The sequence below is a fragment of the Mucor mucedo genome (assembly GCF_025094135.1).
Source record: "Mucor mucedo strain NRRL 3635 chromosome Unknown EV154scaffold_68, whole genome shotgun sequence".
Lineage (NCBI taxonomy): Eukaryota > Fungi > Mucoromycota > Mucoromycetes > Mucorales > Mucoraceae > Mucor > Mucor mucedo.
In genome coordinates this window covers 173,465-191,164 of record NW_026252352.1, presented here as the reverse complement: position 1 = coordinate 191,164, position 17,700 = coordinate 173,465, and the positions used below count along the sequence as shown (strand labels likewise).

At 36.5% G+C, this 17,700-nt stretch overlaps 5 protein-coding genes across 5 annotated transcripts; 3 read left to right on the top strand and 2 right to left on the bottom strand.

The window, feature by feature from the left end:
- Window positions 1–1,792: 1,792 nt before the first annotated feature.
- EV154DRAFT_565299 (uncharacterized protein) lies at window positions 1,793–6,199 on the top strand (the record flags this gene model as incomplete). The annotated part of the gene is made up of 10 exons (XM_051605891.1): window positions 1,793–2,599; window positions 2,659–3,561; window positions 3,615–3,792; window positions 3,856–3,917; window positions 3,977–4,035; window positions 4,112–4,224; window positions 4,322–4,398; window positions 4,454–4,743; window positions 4,827–5,416; window positions 5,484–6,199. 10 exons carry the CDS (start codon window positions 1,793–1,795, stop codon window positions 6,197–6,199), a joined length of 3,795 nt encoding a protein of 1,264 aa, XP_051456027.1.
- A 159-nt stretch (window positions 6,200–6,358) lies between these two features.
- EV154DRAFT_514282 (kinase-like domain-containing protein) lies at window positions 6,359–8,120 on the bottom strand. Its single transcript, XM_051602111.1, has one exon. It carries the CDS (start codon window positions 7,644–7,646, stop codon window positions 6,483–6,485), a length of 1,164 nt encoding a protein of 387 aa, XP_051456026.1. The 5' UTR covers window positions 7,647–8,120; the 3' UTR covers window positions 6,359–6,482.
- A 631-nt stretch (window positions 8,121–8,751) lies between these two features.
- EV154DRAFT_514278 (SAM-dependent RNA methyltransferase) lies at window positions 8,752–9,857 on the bottom strand. The gene is made up of 3 exons (XM_051602110.1): window positions 9,228–9,857; window positions 9,061–9,171; window positions 8,752–8,996 (listed from the first exon to the last, which is right to left on the bottom strand). The coding sequence occupies exons 1-3, from the start codon at window positions 9,556–9,558 to the stop codon at window positions 8,791–8,793; spliced, it is 648 nt and encodes a 215-aa protein (XP_051456025.1). The 5' UTR covers window positions 9,559–9,857; the 3' UTR covers window positions 8,752–8,790.
- An 802-nt stretch (window positions 9,858–10,659) lies between these two features.
- EV154DRAFT_514276 (uncharacterized protein) lies at window positions 10,660–11,493 on the top strand. Its single transcript, XM_051602109.1, has one exon. The coding sequence runs from the start codon at window positions 11,053–11,055 to the stop codon at window positions 11,269–11,271; it is 219 nt and encodes a 72-aa protein (XP_051456024.1). The 5' UTR covers window positions 10,660–11,052; the 3' UTR covers window positions 11,272–11,493.
- A 3,938-nt stretch (window positions 11,494–15,431) lies between these two features.
- EV154DRAFT_552976 (CBF/Mak21 family-domain-containing protein) lies at window positions 15,432–17,676 on the top strand. The gene is made up of 6 exons (XM_051605096.1): window positions 15,432–15,539; window positions 15,616–16,145; window positions 16,227–16,820; window positions 16,899–17,009; window positions 17,068–17,425; window positions 17,480–17,676. Exons 1-6 carry the CDS (start codon window positions 15,498–15,500, stop codon window positions 17,564–17,566), a joined length of 1,722 nt encoding a protein of 573 aa, XP_051456023.1. The 5' UTR covers window positions 15,432–15,497; the 3' UTR covers window positions 17,567–17,676.
- Window positions 17,677–17,700: the final 24 nt, after the last annotated feature.

The following is a 17,700-nucleotide window of genomic DNA, read 5'->3' as shown; positions in this document are numbered from 1 at the left end:
AAATGGACAGTTGACCACCCTCGAAAAGGAAAGTTGTTGTTGTTTAGAAGGAGCTTGTTTGGACGTGTTAGAATTCATCCTTATATGCCGTGTGAATTAACACAAATTTATAATTGAGTTGACCGTAAAAAAAAAAAAAAAAAAAAAAAAAAAATTATGAATGCGAAACAGTAATGGGGGGTGTGATGATCCCATCAATGCGAAATATGAAGTGGTGTAACATGCATTTATTGAAACTACGCGGTCTGTGTTGCCTGAGTAATCTGATAAGAACATTTTTTTTAGGTTACAAAATGTCAAGGAACTGACCCAATAGAATTTGTTCGATTATTCTTTGAGCAACTTTGATGGCACGAGAGTTTTTTTAAGATGTGGTTTTTATGCGATGCGTTTCACTCTCAAAAAAAAAATGTAGCTGGTGTAAAATGTATATCCTGCAATTGAACCCAATTGAATATTTGAGCCGCCCACGGGTTAAAGTATCAAGTCTTTTTTTGACCCATTTAACCGGCTTTCGCGGGAAGAGGGGAGAGGGGGAGTTCTGACAGACACATATTCCGATTGGGTGTCTGATGTATTTACCTCTCCGTATTGACTTTTGATACAAATTTAAGTAACCTTTTTTTTATTATTAATCTTGGCAAAAATAAATTAAATTTCTACTGCATTTTCAGTAATTAATACAATTAACAACACGGAGTCATGTTGAGTAATTATTCAATAAATGGAATCAAAAAGAGCAAAGCAGTATTTTTATCTGTGGAACTGTTGGATTAAGCTTTTCATCATCATCCAGTGTGAGAAAGTATTTGTTTTACCCGTTATTTGTGTAGCATATCTCGTGAACAGTTGTAATTTTAAACACAAAAAGGGATGGAGCTATTTAATTATGAAGGCGGTTTATGTCGGAAATTAGGAAATACTAAAAAAAAAAATTGATGTCATTTAAACTGCCGTTAAAAAAATATATCATTTGACTACAGTCTCTTAGTAAGGCTGTCAAAGAATGTGATTTCTAAACAACCAAAGGATGGATCCTTACCTAAAAAAATGTCTCGCGCTTAGGAAAAAATTCATGTTTTTTCCTCCAAAAAAAAATAACCATGTTTTAAACTCTATACCCCCACGCTGTTTATTTGTTCCTTGCGACTAAATAAACTTGGGAATGCCTAAAGAAGATTTCACCTTTGTTGAAAGAATGGCTGTCCGTCATGATAGTAAAAGAAGATCAGCGATGGATTTATTTTAAGAAAAGCTCGTGATAGACAATGCTTAGTTATTTAAAAGAAGCTTTGGTGTCAAATCTTGAGATGGTTTTGCTTAGACCCCAGTTCATCAGCTGACTCATCCAAGCTCCTGAACTGGTTTACATCAGGTAGTTACTGTCTTGCTTTCATCCCATGATTTCGAAATATAGAAAAGAATACATCTTCTCTTTTCGATAATCAAAAACGTAGTAACCATAAATTTATCAATGATGATTTAATATCTACGCACTTTTTTGCTAAGGCTAATATGGAAATTAAGATCACGAGCTTTTACAGAACTACGCACGTTTGGACAACAATGAGGGGAATACAAAAACTCTTATAAGCATACCTTATTGGCTAGCTTTTTTTTACTTACTACAAAGGTGGGGATGACATTGCATTAAAAGGGAAACCAAGAACGTCTTTTAAATATTTTTTTATTTTAGACTCGGTAGAACGCTTTTCCTTTACAAAACTTTTTCTTTCTTGTATTTTCTCCCTTTTTTTATATATATACACAACTATTGGAACTGTAATAGTCAATGGCAGATCCGATTGCAGATACAGCAGAGTATTTTGCAGAAAAAGAATCAAGACAAAAACCTGGTCTACGTATATTTCCTTCACAGCAACAGCAACAACATCACCATTTAACGCCACAGGATTTACTGTCACCTGAATCACCAGAGAGTAGACGACCTAGTCATTTCCATCACCAAGCACGAAGCGATTTCGATCCCAAATTACAATGGCAAAAGGTATTCAAACGATTACCCAGTCGACGACATAGTGGCAGACGCGATAGCCAAGATGGCATCAATGAAACCGACTCGGAAACGCATGATGACGAATACGAAATGAATAACGCTGGACATTACATTCCACCTAAACCCGAAGACGATGTCTTACCTTCTACAGAGGATATTAAAAATGTAGAAAATCCCGAACAAGATAACTATTTTGCAAACCCGTTTCATGAGAGTTTGGACCAGCAACAAGAAGAAGAACAACAACAGCCACCAACACTCAACACAGAGGAGCCTGTGGCTTCCGCAGGAAGTGGTGTGACAATGGCAACAAATGATACGGATGAAGCAAATACCACCACCGTCACCAGCGATGATCGTGCTAAGAAACATTGGGGAAAGACATTGGATAAAGTCAAATTGATTGCGAACTTACATTCATTACCACAACACCAGCATAGACCTAGTGAAGCTTCCTCGATGGACTTGAAGACAATACCACTTGCTCCTTATTATCCCCCTTTATTTGATCCAGTATTTATCGCCTTATCAAAAGATCAGCACGGGCATGGATGGGCACCTGTATTACTGCCCTTTTTAAAGGTAAGAAATGCTTTAATTTTTGCCGCCGCTACAAGATAATGATACGCAACTTAACATAGGTAGCGATTACCGATTCCGAATTATTAACACAAGGTATTAATCAATGGGTGTTTCGTATCGAGTTACAATACGGCGATATCAAATGGGTGATCAACCGCACCATTAAAGAATTCGCAGGTCTACACATCACACTGAAATGGAAATCCAAAGTATCTGACGCAGTCCCACGACCACCCAGTTTCCCTAGTCAATTAAAAAGCTGGGTCAGTTCTGCCAAAGGTACAATCCGAACGGACGATTTAGAAGCGAATACGACGTCGGGTGAAAAATATCAGATTGCATTAAAACGACGAAAGGACCTGACAAAGTATTTACGTAAATTATTGATGAGAGCACACATGATGGCGAATTACGATATCTGTGAATTTCTCGAGATTTCAGCTGTGAGTATTGTAGAGGATATGGGTTGGAAAGGCAAAGAAGGCTTTTTGGAAAACAAGGTGAATTTTGTGATCCCGAGACTCTGTCATGTATTGAAACCCCATTTATGGAATAAGCAATGGGTCATTTTAAGAGATTCCTATGTCGCCTTTATCTCAGATGTGGCTTCCACGCGTATTAATGATGTGTTTATGTTTGATAAAAGTTTGGTTGTTCAGAACAAGACGCCCGGATTATTGGGAAAGTATCATAATCATATCACACTGGCCAATAAGTTTCGAAGGATCGAAATCAAAGGCGGAAGACGTGAAGTGGAGGAATGGATGAAGAGTATACAGCGTGTGCTTGATGACAGTCCATGGGTTAAGAACCATCGATTTGGCTCATTTGCTCCTATTCGACATAATTCAAAGGTGCGATGGTTTGTAGATGGCGAAGATCATTTCAATGCCATTGGAGAAGCAATTCTTTCCGCCAAATCGGAAATCTATATCGCTGATTGGTGGTTATCTCCTGAATTGGTAAAAAAAAAAAAATGTTGGACCATGATTGGGTAAACTAAACATAAAAATAGTATTTACGGAGACCACCAGAAAAGAATCCTGAATTTCGATTGGATCGTTTATTGAAACGAAAGGCAGAAGAAGGTGTCAAAATCTATGTGGTGGTGTATAAGGAAATGGCAGTTGCATTAACGATTAATTCTGCCCATACAAAACTGTGGTTACAAGATTTGCATAAAAACATTATTGGTAAAAACATATCACGAGCGGCGGACCTTTGTATTTTTATTAAACCATTTAATTCTTTTTTAGTGGTGCGACATCCTGATCATCGTTCTATTGACAATAACGTGCTTTTCTGGTCACATCATGAGGTGACAAAAATTTAGCTTTACAAACAACTTTTTTTTTTAACTCGATTTTCCAAAATTAGAAAATAGTCGTGGTGGATAACCGTTTAGCTTTTCTGGGTGGTCTTGATCTATGTTGGGGGTAAAAAAAAAAAAAAAAAAAAAAAAAAGATATTGAAGATTTAAAAATAATTAATAATTTAAATTTTTATTTTTAGTCGTTACGATTCACAGTCTCATAGATTAACGGACTATCCTGCAGAAGGACATGCCCATGAAATATTTCCAGGCCAAGACTATTCTAATCCTCGTGTGAAGGATTTCCTAAGTGGTAAAAAAAAAGAAAAAAAAACAAATAGTTACAAAAAATGTGGTCAGTCATTAATGCGAAAAACCCAAGTTAACTCTCATCTATTTAAAATATCAAGTGGCACAATATGATTTAACTCTAGTCGATCGGAACATAACACCTCGAATGCCTTGGCATGATATGACGGTTGGCATGGTAAGAGTTGTCTAGACGTTAAAATCAACATATTCTAACAACATAATCATCCTAGGTTGGACCAGCTGCACGTGATGTGGCTCGACACTTTATCCAGCGCTGGAACTTTTTAAAGGCTTCCAAAGGCATGCATCGTCCTACCGTTCCATTTTTGATGCCTAAAGGAGAGTATGTAGCTGCACGTGACGAATCGTCTTTTAAAGGCACTTGTCGTGTACAAATGTTGCGTAGTTCAGCACAATGGAGTTCGGGTATCGAGAGAGAACATTCGATTTATAATGCTTACATGGAATGTATCACGAAATCCAAGCACTATATCTACATTGAAAACCAATTCTTTAGCAAGTATTATTCAGCCCTCCTCCCAGATGAGGAGGAGGCGTCGCACAAAAACCTATTGTTTAATCATTTTTGTATTTTATAGTTAGTGCTACGACCCAAGACAGGCTTTTGAGAAACAAGATTGCTCAGGCCATTGTTGAGCGTATTAAACAAGCCCACGAGAAAAAGGAAAAGTACAAGGTGTTTATTGTGATACCTTTAATTCCTGCTTTTGAAGGTGATTTGGCTTCCAAAGAGGCTTCCGCTGCACGAAATGTCATGCACTTTCAATATATCACCATCTCAAGAGGAGGTAACTCCATCATGGAGAAATTAAAAGAGGTAGGCATCGAGCCTTCTGATTATATCGGCTGGTATAGTTTAAGAAATTGGGATAAATTAGTACCACCCAAACCCCCAAAGACATCATCCGCCGGCACCAAAAAGACCCCCGTTACAAAGACAAAGTCTACCAACTCAACCTCCAATAGCGGCACAAACGCATCCATGCCAGAGGGGAAAAAGGAAGCTCCACTTCATACATCTTCATCAGATGAAAGCCTAAGAGACCCATTATCACCCATACCAACCACTGATATCTGGGATGATGATGACCGTGAACATTACGTCAGCGAATTAGTGTACATTCATGACAAAATTCTCATAGTGGATGACCGTTTTGTATTAATTGGATCTGGTAACACTATTTTTTTTTTTTATTTATCATGACGTTTTTGAAAATGTATATTAACAATTTAAGATAGCCAATATCAATGATCGTTCACAATTAGGAAATCGAGACTCAGAAATTGCCATGTTAATTGAAGATACAGATATGGTTCCATCATTTATGGATGGCAAAGAGTATAAGGCAGCTAAATTTGCCCATTCATTGCGTATGCATTTATTCAAGGAGCATTTAGGTTTATTGGACTTTACGAATTGGGAACAATTAATGAATGGACAGGCCGAGATGCCTGTGAATATACCTTGTGGATCAACACATCATGCCCATCAAAGCGCAACAGAGGAAGAGATCAAGACATTCGAATCAGCGGGACCTGATATGGTATTAAATCACCAAAAGAGATCGGGCGCCAATGCGATTGATTCTACAGATTTTGGAACGATGGCTGTTCGACTGGATGCCAAAGCCTTGGATCCATTAGCAGACCATTGCTGTCGAGACTTATGGAATATGACAGCAGAGAAGAATACATTGATTTATAGAGATTTATTTAGATGTGTACCAGATGATACGGTACATACGTTTGAACAACACCGCAAGTTTTTACCTGATCCCAGCAAGATTCCTCATGGTCATGTAGCTAACCCTGAATTGCATGGTAGAGATATTCGAACTCGATTAGGTAGAATTCGTGGTCATTTAGTGCAATTTCCATCCGACTATTTAAAGGATGAAAACATGCTGGGTTCACTTATACGTGAAACTGTCACACCCATGGTTATCTTTACTTGAAATAAATTACGTATTCCCGTGTGACATAATATGCAAAAAAGTTGTTTACTAAATAACGCCACATATTTGGAAACGCCCCCCCTTGAAATTAAATATATTGTATATCAAATGATTTATAATAGTCTAGAATGAGGGAACACAACACAAAAAATAAAGGAATTAAACAAAAATGGGTACTTTTTTTTTATTGTAAAAAAAAGAGAAAGAGAGGGGGAATGATGTGTGAGTGTGTGTGTGTGTATGTATATATATAATAAGAATAGAGAAAAAGCAAATAAAAAATCTAAAGCCACCAGGACTCTTTCTCGCCACTATGAACAAACATATCAGTGTCTTCATCATCGTATTGAGAAAGAGGTGGACTATGTGATTTGTTGTCAGATTGATGACGTTGTTCTTCTTCATCTTCTTCAACCATATCTGACCAGGAAGAGCCAGTACCACCAGAGAAGAAAGCTGAATCGTAAGAAGTAACATCGTTGCGCTTCGTAGTGACAATGGCGGTAGGAATAGGCTCGTAATCATCATAGTCGTCTTGATCAGTGGACAACAAACGATCGATGGATAAGAACTGATCCTTCATTTCAGAGACAGAAGGTCTATCAGCGCCGTTTGTGGTCAAGACTTGTTCGAGGAAACGATAAGTAGCAATAGATAATTCGGGAAATAATTGATCTTTGAGCATGATGGGACATCTTTTGAACTCATTGAAAGTAGGATCAGCACTTGATGCTTCTTGCCAAGGGTTACGACCAAAGATTAAAGCCAAAAGTAAGACGCCCAAAGACCAAGCATCAGACGCAGCAGCGTCATAAGGAACGAGTTCTTCATTGGAATCATCGAAATGTTCGGGAGCCAAATAAGAAGTGGAGCCGCAACCAAATTCCATTGAATAACGTTCACGAGTGGCCAAACCAAAATCAGCCACTTTACAAGAGATATCATCTTCATCTTCTTCATCTTGACATTGGAGTAATACATTTTCAAGTTTTAAATCACGATGATAAACACCTTGTTTATGCATGGATTCAACACCTTCCAAGATTTGTAAAAAGAGTTTCTTGACGAGATTTTCATCACGCAAAGCATTGTTGTCTCCATCACGAATCACGAAATCGAATAAATCACCTCCATCACAGAGTTCCATGACCATGTAGATATAGTCAATGTCTTGAATAACACGATGAAGAGCCAATAAGTTGGGATGAGATAAGGAGCTTTGGATATCAATCTCGAGTTGTTGAAGTTGAAGTTGTTGAAGGTCGAGACCGGATTTCGTAAGCACCTTGACGGCTACGTAAGCGTTGGATTTGAGAGATTGGCCTAAGAATAGGCAGCCGTAAGCACCGTGACCAAGAACCTCCAAGAGTTGGTATTCTTGGTCAACGACCTTATCGACCATAGATGTAGAGAGTTCGGACCAGTAGGTTTCTTCTTGTTGTACCATAGTAGTAGTAGTAGTAAGAGTAGTAATAGTTATGAGAGAGATATAAGAGAGAGAGAGAGATATAGATAGACAGATAGAGAGAGAGAGTATACAGTTTTGTTGTTGTTGTTGTTGTTAATAAGAGAGAATTGAGGATTTGACTAGGTCGTATATAATAATGCCAATAGTGGGCTATTTCGATGTTGGGAAAGATTTAACATAGTATGTTTGTATAATAAAAGAGATTTTTGAGTTGATTAAAAACTACCAAATTTTTTTGAGGAAATTCGTTGGTATTTTGTTATTGCTTTTTGAGGAAGAAATAAGAGTAGTAGATGTTTCGCTTGGGAAGCAAATCAGTTGGAAGCCATGATATATAGATGTTATATATAAGATAAAAAAAAGAAGGTGGTAGTTTTTAGAACAAAAAAAAGTAAAGAAAAAGAAAAAGCAGAAAAATAAATGGGGCTACAACTATTTATATCCCCTTTTGAGACCCATCTTTTCTCGTGCTTTCTTTCTACTCCCATTGGTTAATTAAACCACTAGAAGGGAAAATGACGAAATTCTAAATGTAGCAATAAATTTTTACAAATGTTTTGGGCTCGGGTAAATATTCCCCTTTTCTCACCCGCAAAAAGAATTACACACACATTCACCCTTAACTCCCCTCTTCGCTTGTGGCTCCTATTGTCAAATCAAATCTAAAAACTGTCTGCAGTAACAATATAAAAAGATACCAAAAAGAAAAAACAGATCATTAAGAGTCAAATTTAATCAAAGCATTTCTATTGGTGATTCCATGTTCTACAGCCAAATAATAATATTAAAAACCGTGGGTATTCCCACATAACAAGAAAAGTTGGCCATAGAAACCAAAAAAATGCCCCTTTAAACTAACCCCCCCCCCACTCCTTTTTAGTTTTTTATATATACGGATACAAAAAGTAGAAATATTTATTATAATTGTTATATATGTGGGCAAAATCACAAGGAAATCGTATTGAGATGTGATTGGTTACTTTTAAATTTCTCATCTTCAAAAAAAGAAGTGCGCCGTTTCAATCCGCCCATCGCCAAATCTAAAATGATGGCATTCATTTGTCATTATCATTCGAAATGAGCATTTCATTATTAATTATTTTTTTTTTTTATTATTATTATTTTAAAAATCAAGCGTCATTTCATTATCTTTCTTGAGTAATTCCAACATACCAGGAGGCATCAAGGGCTTTTTGATTGTCTTTTCCTCTCCTGCTTTAGTAGTAATGGTCTTGGTCTCTGCAATATAACGGAAAGGCATTGTGACAGATTCATGGCGAGAAAAGAAAATCTCTGGATAGTCAATGTAAGGGATCTTGTCCAAAGGAACTAAACAGATACAATACACTCTTTAGTCTTTTTGTTTAAACCTCTAAAATCCTCTTCAACTTACTTTTATCCTCTACCACTCTCTTTGTGACATTGACAGCAGTATCAGTCGTCATTTGAACAGGACCAAGACGTCTACCTGCAAATCCCAATTTACGCAACTCTCCAGTACGATCTAACCTTCTTTTTTTAATACTCTTATTTTTAAATCCGCATATATATCATTCATACCTCTGGGTGGGTGGTCACCCAAAATACCACCAAACAAGAAATACTTAAACTTGTCACCATCCTCAGGTGCCAACTCGGAGGTACCAGCAGGGTCCAACAAGCAGATTTCTTCGTGCTTGACACCAGGCAAATTCAATACGTCAATTTGGTGACACTTGGCTGACTTGAGTTCCTCGGGCATACCTTCATTCATACATTTATCTGTCAAAGATGTAAAGTAAAGATGATCAGGTCCAATCTTTTGCAACATGTGCTTGTACTCTAAAGCACACCATTCATGCATGGCATCCTCCATGTGTTCGATAATGTATGAGCATTGACTGGTTGCCATGGTTATGTTTCTATGAAAAAAATAATGGTAATAGGGAAAAAATAGAAAAAAGAAATTTTCAGTCTCCCCCGCCGTTGGGGCTTTACCGCACTACACTGCAAACATCTTTTGTGGCTTAAAAGGTACACTTTTTCTTTTGGATTCTAAATGATTTTCATAATAGCATTTTGGGGGATTTTTTTTTAGATGTAAACCGTTTCAGTTTTTGGGTTGAACTGTCATTTTTGGGGGAGCACAACAACTTTATTTTTTTTTAATAGTGAATTAAATTTGAGGTGTGCATTTTTTTTTTTTTTTTTAATGACCCTGCTTTTTTATGTATAACTTTTTAATCACCAGGAACATTTTAATTCCCTTTATATTCTTTTGATTTGCAAAGGGGATAAATGCTCCCCTTTTTCTTTTTTATTTAACCGTGATGAAATAGAACATGGTTCTAGTGTTGCAAAAATTTTGTCATTTTAGCCTTGAAAGATGTACAACGCCACGGGACTCTCTTTGTCCCAAAACATCATATGCCGCTGTTTTAATATTAGCGTTCTTCTTTTTGGGAGACTTTTGGGTCTTTTTTACAATCATCCCAGATCAACTTACTATTATGAAGAATGACCATTATAATAGTATGTAAACAAACAGTTTTGTCATACTCATTTTTGTAAATATATAATAAGCGCCTTATCCTCCCCATTTAAGTTATATATGCAACTTAAATCGCTAAATGGCTGTATATAACACCCTATTTCGTATTGTATCACCCATGCGAAATCACCTGTCCATCAAAAAATACCACTTTCTATCAGGTTTAGACCCGCCTATCGTTTTTGGTGCTGAATAAAATGAATTTTAATATGTCACATATCGCCAAGGGAGTCTTACAAATGTTTGACTATTGACCATCACATAATAACATTACCACTAGATGCCCTTATCACCCACTTTTTTTTTTTTGTATCGGGCTGCATAATGAACTAGCTGCTTATCACCCTCTGTTTCACTCTCCATCCCCCACAGCCTAGCGTTGAACAAAAAATACCAATCTCGGACATACGTTTAGTCTGTGATAATCAGCCTAATTATTGATAAGCTTTTATTTTATAAACCGACAGATATTGCATGTCTATCTATCTGTGAGTGAATGGCTCATAGATTAGAAACCGCTGTGCGGATAACACACTCAATTCACCAGACCTAAGCAGTAAAGTTACACGATTCATGTAACCGTGGGTAGTATTAAATGAAAACCGTGTAACTTTATATGCAGATCGAACCGTATCAATACGAACCAATAAAATTAAGAAAACAGAGACATTTCCAGTCAGTGCCATCTAAAAAGAACCGCATAGAACCTTTACTAAAAAACAACAACACAACAATAAAAAAAGGTACATTTGGAGCAATGAAATTAATAACATCAAATAATATAGCATCCAAAGAGAGAAACTATAGATGAGTTACTGTGTGACAATTTCAAGCAGACGAGGTAGAATGTATTGAATGTTTTCCTTCTTTTCTTCGTTGGTGTTTGGTTTGATTGAAAACGCTGCTTCTGTTGGATTTAGATCTGGTTTTGTATGTTTGTCTGTCTCATACTGGATGCATATTGTTTGCTTTTTCGCTCATGATACCCGCCACTGTTTTAAAACAAGCAAACAATCATGCTTTCTGAAACAACGTTGTAGTTTCACCGTGCCTGTGAGCTTGTTGTGGGACTAGCTTTTTTTTATTATCGTTCATTGTTGGCTTATTGACAGAAGCCCAACCTTTTAAAAGGGCAAACAATAACACGAGTAGGTGTCAAAAACTTGTCATGTATAAAAATAAAAAAAACAGGCACTGTCTATAACTGTGACCCCACGTTCCACTCACAAATACAAATTTTTGCGCTTATTAAAAAAAACGTATAAAATTTTGTTCTTCGTGATCTATTATTACCACATCGTACATTCTAGAATAAACTAACCCAGTGGGATAATAATTTTCTTTTTTTAAAATGCTACTCCTACAAAAAAAAAAAATTAGGTAAAAAAAATATTATAGACCGCCACACATGGTTGCTGTGTTTGATTTAAACTCGGCCATAAATATAAGTCGAGCACGAGTCAAAGGAGCAAAGAAGCTGAAAGAACCATCATGTACTTCACTGATACCAACATGAATAATCACAAATGCTTCAATTACTATAAAGACGAGGGAGCGTTCTAAGGAACAAGGAATGCGCCCTGAAGGACACTAGCCAAGAAAATAAAAATACACTCAACTAAAAAATACACTAAAAATATAAAAAAAACCGAAGCACAAATGCCAAGCCCAAGAACGGCATAAAAAGACGGTATTCATAGCGCGTTTGTGATGACGTTTAGAGATCTACAACTAGTATAGACTATTGGTAATAATAATAAATAAAAAAAAAAAAGGCCTCATATTAAAGGAGCTTGTTAAATCAGACTAAATAGGCTTACGGCTATAAGATTTATGCAAGCATAAAATAAAAAAAAGGTTCTGGATCAGCTGGTGGCCACGGCGCATCTCTATAAAAAAGCCACGTTTTTTTTATGTAGCTATATTTAGAGAAGTGCAGTAGCAAGACTGTGTGGAATACGTCAAATAAAAAAAACCTTGTGTAGAGCACTAATTAATTTTAGACTCAAACATATTAGGCACCTAATTAAACAACAGTCATCTTGGTTCCCTTTTTTATACTTTGTGGGCGTAAAATGAGAATGTCAAATACATCAGTTTATTAAATTTAAATGAAACTACGGGTTATCCACGATCTCTCTCTCTTTTTTTTTTTGAATGGGGAAGAGATAAAATACCCCAAAACCATTATATTTGTCATGTAGGAGTTGCAAGCATGCGTCTGCGGATAAAAAATGGATAAACAAAGATGAGAGAGATGCAGGTGGTGAATAAAGAATAGAAGGCTAATGTAATTTCAGACAATAGGAAAATAATTGTAACACAAAGAAATTTAACCTCTTGGTATCCGGTGGATAGTCAAGTAGTCACTTTAGTCTCGTTGTCTCCTCCCAAAGATATGCGGTAGTAACATGAGCCCATACACTTGGTAATATTTCTTAATCAATTCATTGTTCTTTTCTCGGATGAAAAGATAATAAATCATGAATGCGCTTTGGCAAATATATCAAACTTTTTTTTCGAGGCGGTTATATTCAAATAGTATAAACTGAATTATTGCCTGCCCATTGCTTTTTTTTAGAGACAAAAAGAGAAAATGAGGCTGAACGCCCACCCACATCTGTTGCTTAATTTAGTTAAAGAGACGCAACAGCCTCAATTTACGCCTTTGATTGTTATTATAAAGTCACTTTTAGGGAGTTATTAGCGCAGTCTATCATATGCTTTTTCTTATTTGCATTCTTTTGTTATTCATACATGGCTAGCTTATACACAATCTTTATGAACCCTTCTCAAACATTTAGGCTTTTTTTATATAATTAGTTTTATTTATGAGATTAATTTAATAAGGTGTACCTAAAAAGTATATTAATCGTTATTAGTTAACTATAACGAAAAGTAATATTAACATGATGCTACCTTAACGTAATAGAGGATGTTGCCAGTCCACCTATAGTCACGCAACGAGGCCACATTGTCCAAGCTTGATAAACAAATCACTCATTTTTTTCGACCTACTCGCACACAGCAATGTCTGTGTCTACCAAAGCATACTCAAGAATGGTTATGAACCTTCTGAAAGATGTTAGCTCAGATGGTTTTAAGATCCTTTTCCCAGAAGTGATTAAACAGTTAATAGGTGAAATCAGACTGTAAACGTCCGAATTAATCCTATAATCATAAAAAAAAAGGTTGATAATTTGATTTTTTTTCTAGACATATATTCTCTTGTAATTATTTATAGCACTGACATGAAAAAAAAACTCCCCAGAACGTAAGGAGACACCCAGTGGAGGAAGTGATCTCTTAAGAATACATCCCATATATACGCACGTACTCAACAGACAAGGAATAGATACGCGCCCAATCTCGCGGATAAAGGCTTTGTGTCTGTCAAGTGGGTTGTTAAATGAGTAATTAAAATAATGTGGTGTAAATTTTATGTTTGAGATATTGACTTACAGTTGAACCAAATCTAACTCGTTATGAGAAGATTGGCAATCTCCTTTGCATTGTCAGAGGAGCTGCTTCACCTCCAGTGAGGAAGATCATCTTTGAAAAGGGTTATGAACCCGGCCAAAGAGGGCCTACTAAAAAATCCTATCATAGGGAGGGGGGGTGACTTACCGCCTATGTATGGATGTCCCTATTTAACAAGGGACCACCAAGGTGTTCTAGGAATGAGATTAATGGCTCTTCTCTATCATTTAGTGCTCTATGTGGGAAATACCCACAAACCTTAATTGCGTTACATAATACTCTTCAAGTAAAGTTTATGTTTAGACAAAAGACTTGATAAGGTTTGTTGCTCTAAGCACAAAAAGGCAGATCATCGATTAAATTTTTATTTTATTTTAACATCTTGTAATTCATAGGCTGTAACCCGTACCAGACCTTCAGGCGTTTCATGTCCTCGGTTATAGTAAACCCCTTGTGTACAAAAAGAGAAAACCGATTCTCTTTTCGATTTCTCCGGCGGTGCCCAACGAAAAACCCTTAACTTTGGGGTAAACACTTTTATTTTTATGGGATACTGCTGGGGATGCTCTAAAGTCCATATAACCTTCATCACAATTTGGACACTTGTCGCCAGAAAAGACATCAAATGCGTATTGTTTTACGTAATTAAGCCATGGTCGGCGTAATATATGATTTTATGTATATTCATACCTATAACTATAATATTTAATCAATAGAAGTTTAGTTGAATACCATTCGCTCCTCCAAAGTCTCTCTTACGGGTGTAAGATGACCCGAAAAGACTTTCCATTCTACTGGCGGATGCTTCGGCAGCAAATGCTTTGGCACCAGATGCTTCACCGGCAAATCTTATCAAGCGCAAAGATTGGATTTGGTCTTGGCGCATTTCTTTACGCTACAAATACAGTATAGTAATAAATACTTTCTAATAAGTTGTATAAGAATACATCCTATATATACGTACGTATTCCTTCACGGACAAGACATGGATACGTGCTCAATTTTGCGGATAAAGGCTGTTCTGTATTTGAGGGAAATAATCCAGTGATTTACCGCAGTTTTCTGCTTGAATCCCTTTTTTAAGGGAGCCGCTGAGGTATTCTGTAAGATAAGTTAATGATTATATCAACCTAAATTTTTTTTTATTTTGAGCAAGCAACTTACATTGTTTCAAAAAGAAACGAAGTAAATTAAATCACTACATAACCACAGCTTAAAACGACCTAACATCCTGCAAACATACATACAGGCATGAGATTACTAACTTGGCTATTGTTCGAATAAGGCTTTTGTTTTTTTATTGAAGAGAAAGAAAACTTCATGGGAAAGGGAAAAAATTTCATGATAAGTAATAATTGATAAACAAATTTACGTTGTAATTCTTATTTATTGGTTATGGACTGTTCTGAAGCAGATAAACAAACACTATTCTACGTCAGACTGCAGTTATTGATTGCTTATTTGATAAACATATCCTCGGCTGGGTTCTCATAAAACGCCCAATCTGGGCTATCCCTACAAACAGCCTAGAAAACCCAAGACGAGAACTTTGAACTATGATTTAGTTATTCATGATTGTTTAAAAAAATGTGTGATTTTTAAGTTTTAAAACTATGTATGGATAGGTGTTTACACAGCTTTATTTGGAACGACAAAACAATTCATGTCTGTAGGTTTTACCCCTCGATTTTGTAAAGCAAAATTGGGTGATTCTAATTCGAAAGTCAGCAATGACAGCTAGGAGTGGCTTAGATGAATATTTAGCTTTTTCGAGAGAAAAAATACAGATCTGTGTTTTTTTTTTAAACTTTCAATTAAAAATGGTTCAAGCTGCTAAAAGAAAGAGAGGAGCTGCTGCCACTGTAAGCGAGAAAATTACAGGTGTTGAAAAGGCTATTAACTAAATGGGTTTCCCTTTTTTTATGTATTATAAAACAGACTGAAAATTTCAAGGACGTACGTCAAAAGATCAGAACCATTGAGGCTGGCTTAAGCGACAAGTCCAACTTGAACAGCATTGCCGAACTTTCCAAATACAGCAAAAGCACCAATGGTCAAATTGCACATGCTGCCATTCACTCCCTCAACCGTGTATTCACCCATTTTTTGATGAATGGTGATTTAAAGCGATTGAAAAACCTCGATGAGAATTCAGCTCAAGTCAAAGTGCAAAAGTGGCTTCATGGACAATATGTTGATTACCTTGTCTATGTCCGATCTTTATTGACCAGTGACGAACCTGGTCTTCAAATATCAGCTCTTAATATCTTGATGTCCAACTTGAAGGCAGAATCTGAAAACATGATGAACTCGAGTGGAAGTTATCATTTTACCAACGATATTTACGGTCATACTGTTCAGGCTATTATCTTTAACCCCAACTTTAACGAGCATTTAAGAAAGGAATTGGTCGAAAAATATTTAAATGTCTATGACGATTTAAGACATTACTTTATGAAGGATGCCGCGTAAGTTTTTATACAAAGAGAAATACCCAGGAAGGTGATGAAAGGCTCATTTTTTTTTTTTTTTTTACATATTTACGATAGTGAATTGATGGGACAAGCTTATAACAAGAACGAACAGATCATCAAAGCAAAGAGCAACAAGAGAATCAAGTTATCAGCTGAAGAGGAAGGACGCGAAGATCTTCGTTTGGTTGCTAGAAACGTTTTTGCTATTTTGGAAGGTATTCGTACCATGCCTACCGAGTCATCTGAAATTGATGAATTCTGGACTGTCAACCCCAACAAGTACGATCCCAAACCTGAAAAGCCCAAGGGTGATGATTTATTAGGTGATGAAGGTTTATTGTCTGATTCGGATACTGAAGAGCCCGAGCAGAAGGTGGATACTACCGGCATGTCTAAGAAACAAAAGGCATCACTCAAGAGAAAGCATCCTCTTTTACAATTAAGGGTTCATAAGCGTGGATTCTCGGATTGTTGGGTCAGTTTATTGAGATTACCTTTGACTGAAGAGATGTACAAAAAGATTTTGTTGATCTTGCACAAGCGTATCTTACCTCACATGGCTGAACCCAAGATATTGATGGATTTCTTGACCGATTCTTTCAATGTTGGTGGTGCTGTCAGTTTATTGGCCTTGAACGGTTTGTTCACCTTGATCACCGAACACGGTTTGTAAGTTTTTTTTTTTTTTTTTTTTTTTTTTTTTTTTTGTATTTGAATACGGGTTTATTGACTTTTGCTTTTCAATAGGGACTATCCTGATTTCTATAAGAAGCTTTACTCTTTATTGGATAGAAACTTGATGCATGTCAAATACAGATCTCGTTTCTTTAGATTATTGGAACTTTTCTTGTCCTCTGCGTAAGTAGGAGAATGTGATATACGAGAGGAATATATTGATCCTAATTTTATCTTATAGATATCTTCCTGCTGCTTTGATTGCCAGTTTCATTAAGCGTATGGCACGTTTATCCTTGACTGCTCCACCTGCAGCCTGTGTGATTATCATTCCCTTCATTTACAACTTGTTCAAGCGCCATCCTACATGTATGTGCTTGATTCAAAGCAGTAGCGAGGTTCAAGAAGCCAACGATCCCTTTGATATGGATGAGATGGATCCTTATGAGTGTAAGGCTATTGAGTCTTCTCTTTGGGAAGTTCAAACCTTGAGCCAACATTATTATGCTAATGTGTCTACACTTGCCAAGATCTTTGGAGAACAATTTTTGAAGCCCAAGTATAACCTTGAAGATTTCTTGGATCATACTTATGCCACTGTAAGTAAAAAATCACATTGTGCAAAACCTGTTACTAACTTTATATGCAAATAGTTCTTTACTACAGAAATTGATCGCAAGAGAAAGAAGGAACCAGCATTGGCTATTGGAAAGCCTTCAGCAGTGACCTGGGAAATTTAAATTTTTCTTTGCACTTTACAACCAATCCACACACACACACACACTCACACACACACACCTTTGTTTTATATGAAATACCACACACAACACATCTTTTTTGTCTCTCCTCCTTCCCCACACGCAAATTTTCTAAA

Coding starts and splice junctions, on each gene's coding strand:
- EV154DRAFT_552976 (XM_051605096.1), top strand. CDS start 15,498: ATGGTTCAAGCTGCTAAAAGAAAGAGAGGAGCTGCTGCCACT. Junction 16,146..16,226: donor TACTTTATGAAGGATGCCGC/GTAAGTTTTTAT, acceptor TATTTACGATAG/TGAATTGATGGGACAAGCTT. Junction 16,821..16,898: donor TTGATCACCGAACACGGTTT/GTAAGTTTTTTT, acceptor GCTTTTCAATAG/GGACTATCCTGATTTCTATA.
- EV154DRAFT_514282 (XM_051602111.1), bottom strand. CDS start 7,646: ATGGTACAACAAGAAGAAACCTACTGGTCCGAACTCTCTACATCTATG.
- EV154DRAFT_514276 (XM_051602109.1), top strand. CDS start 11,053: ATGTTTTCCTTCTTTTCTTCGTTGGTGTTTGGTTTGATTGAAAACGCT.
- EV154DRAFT_514278 (XM_051602110.1), bottom strand. CDS start 9,558: ATGGCAACCAGTCAATGCTCATACATTATCGAACACATGGAGGATGCC. Junction 9,172..9,227: donor GGGTGACCACCCACCCAGAG/GTATGAATGATA, acceptor AAAGAAGGTTAG/ATCGTACTGGAGAGTTGCGT. Junction 8,997..9,060: donor GAGAGTGGTAGAGGATAAAA/GTAAGTTGAAGA, acceptor GTATCTGTTTAG/TTCCTTTGGACAAGATCCCT.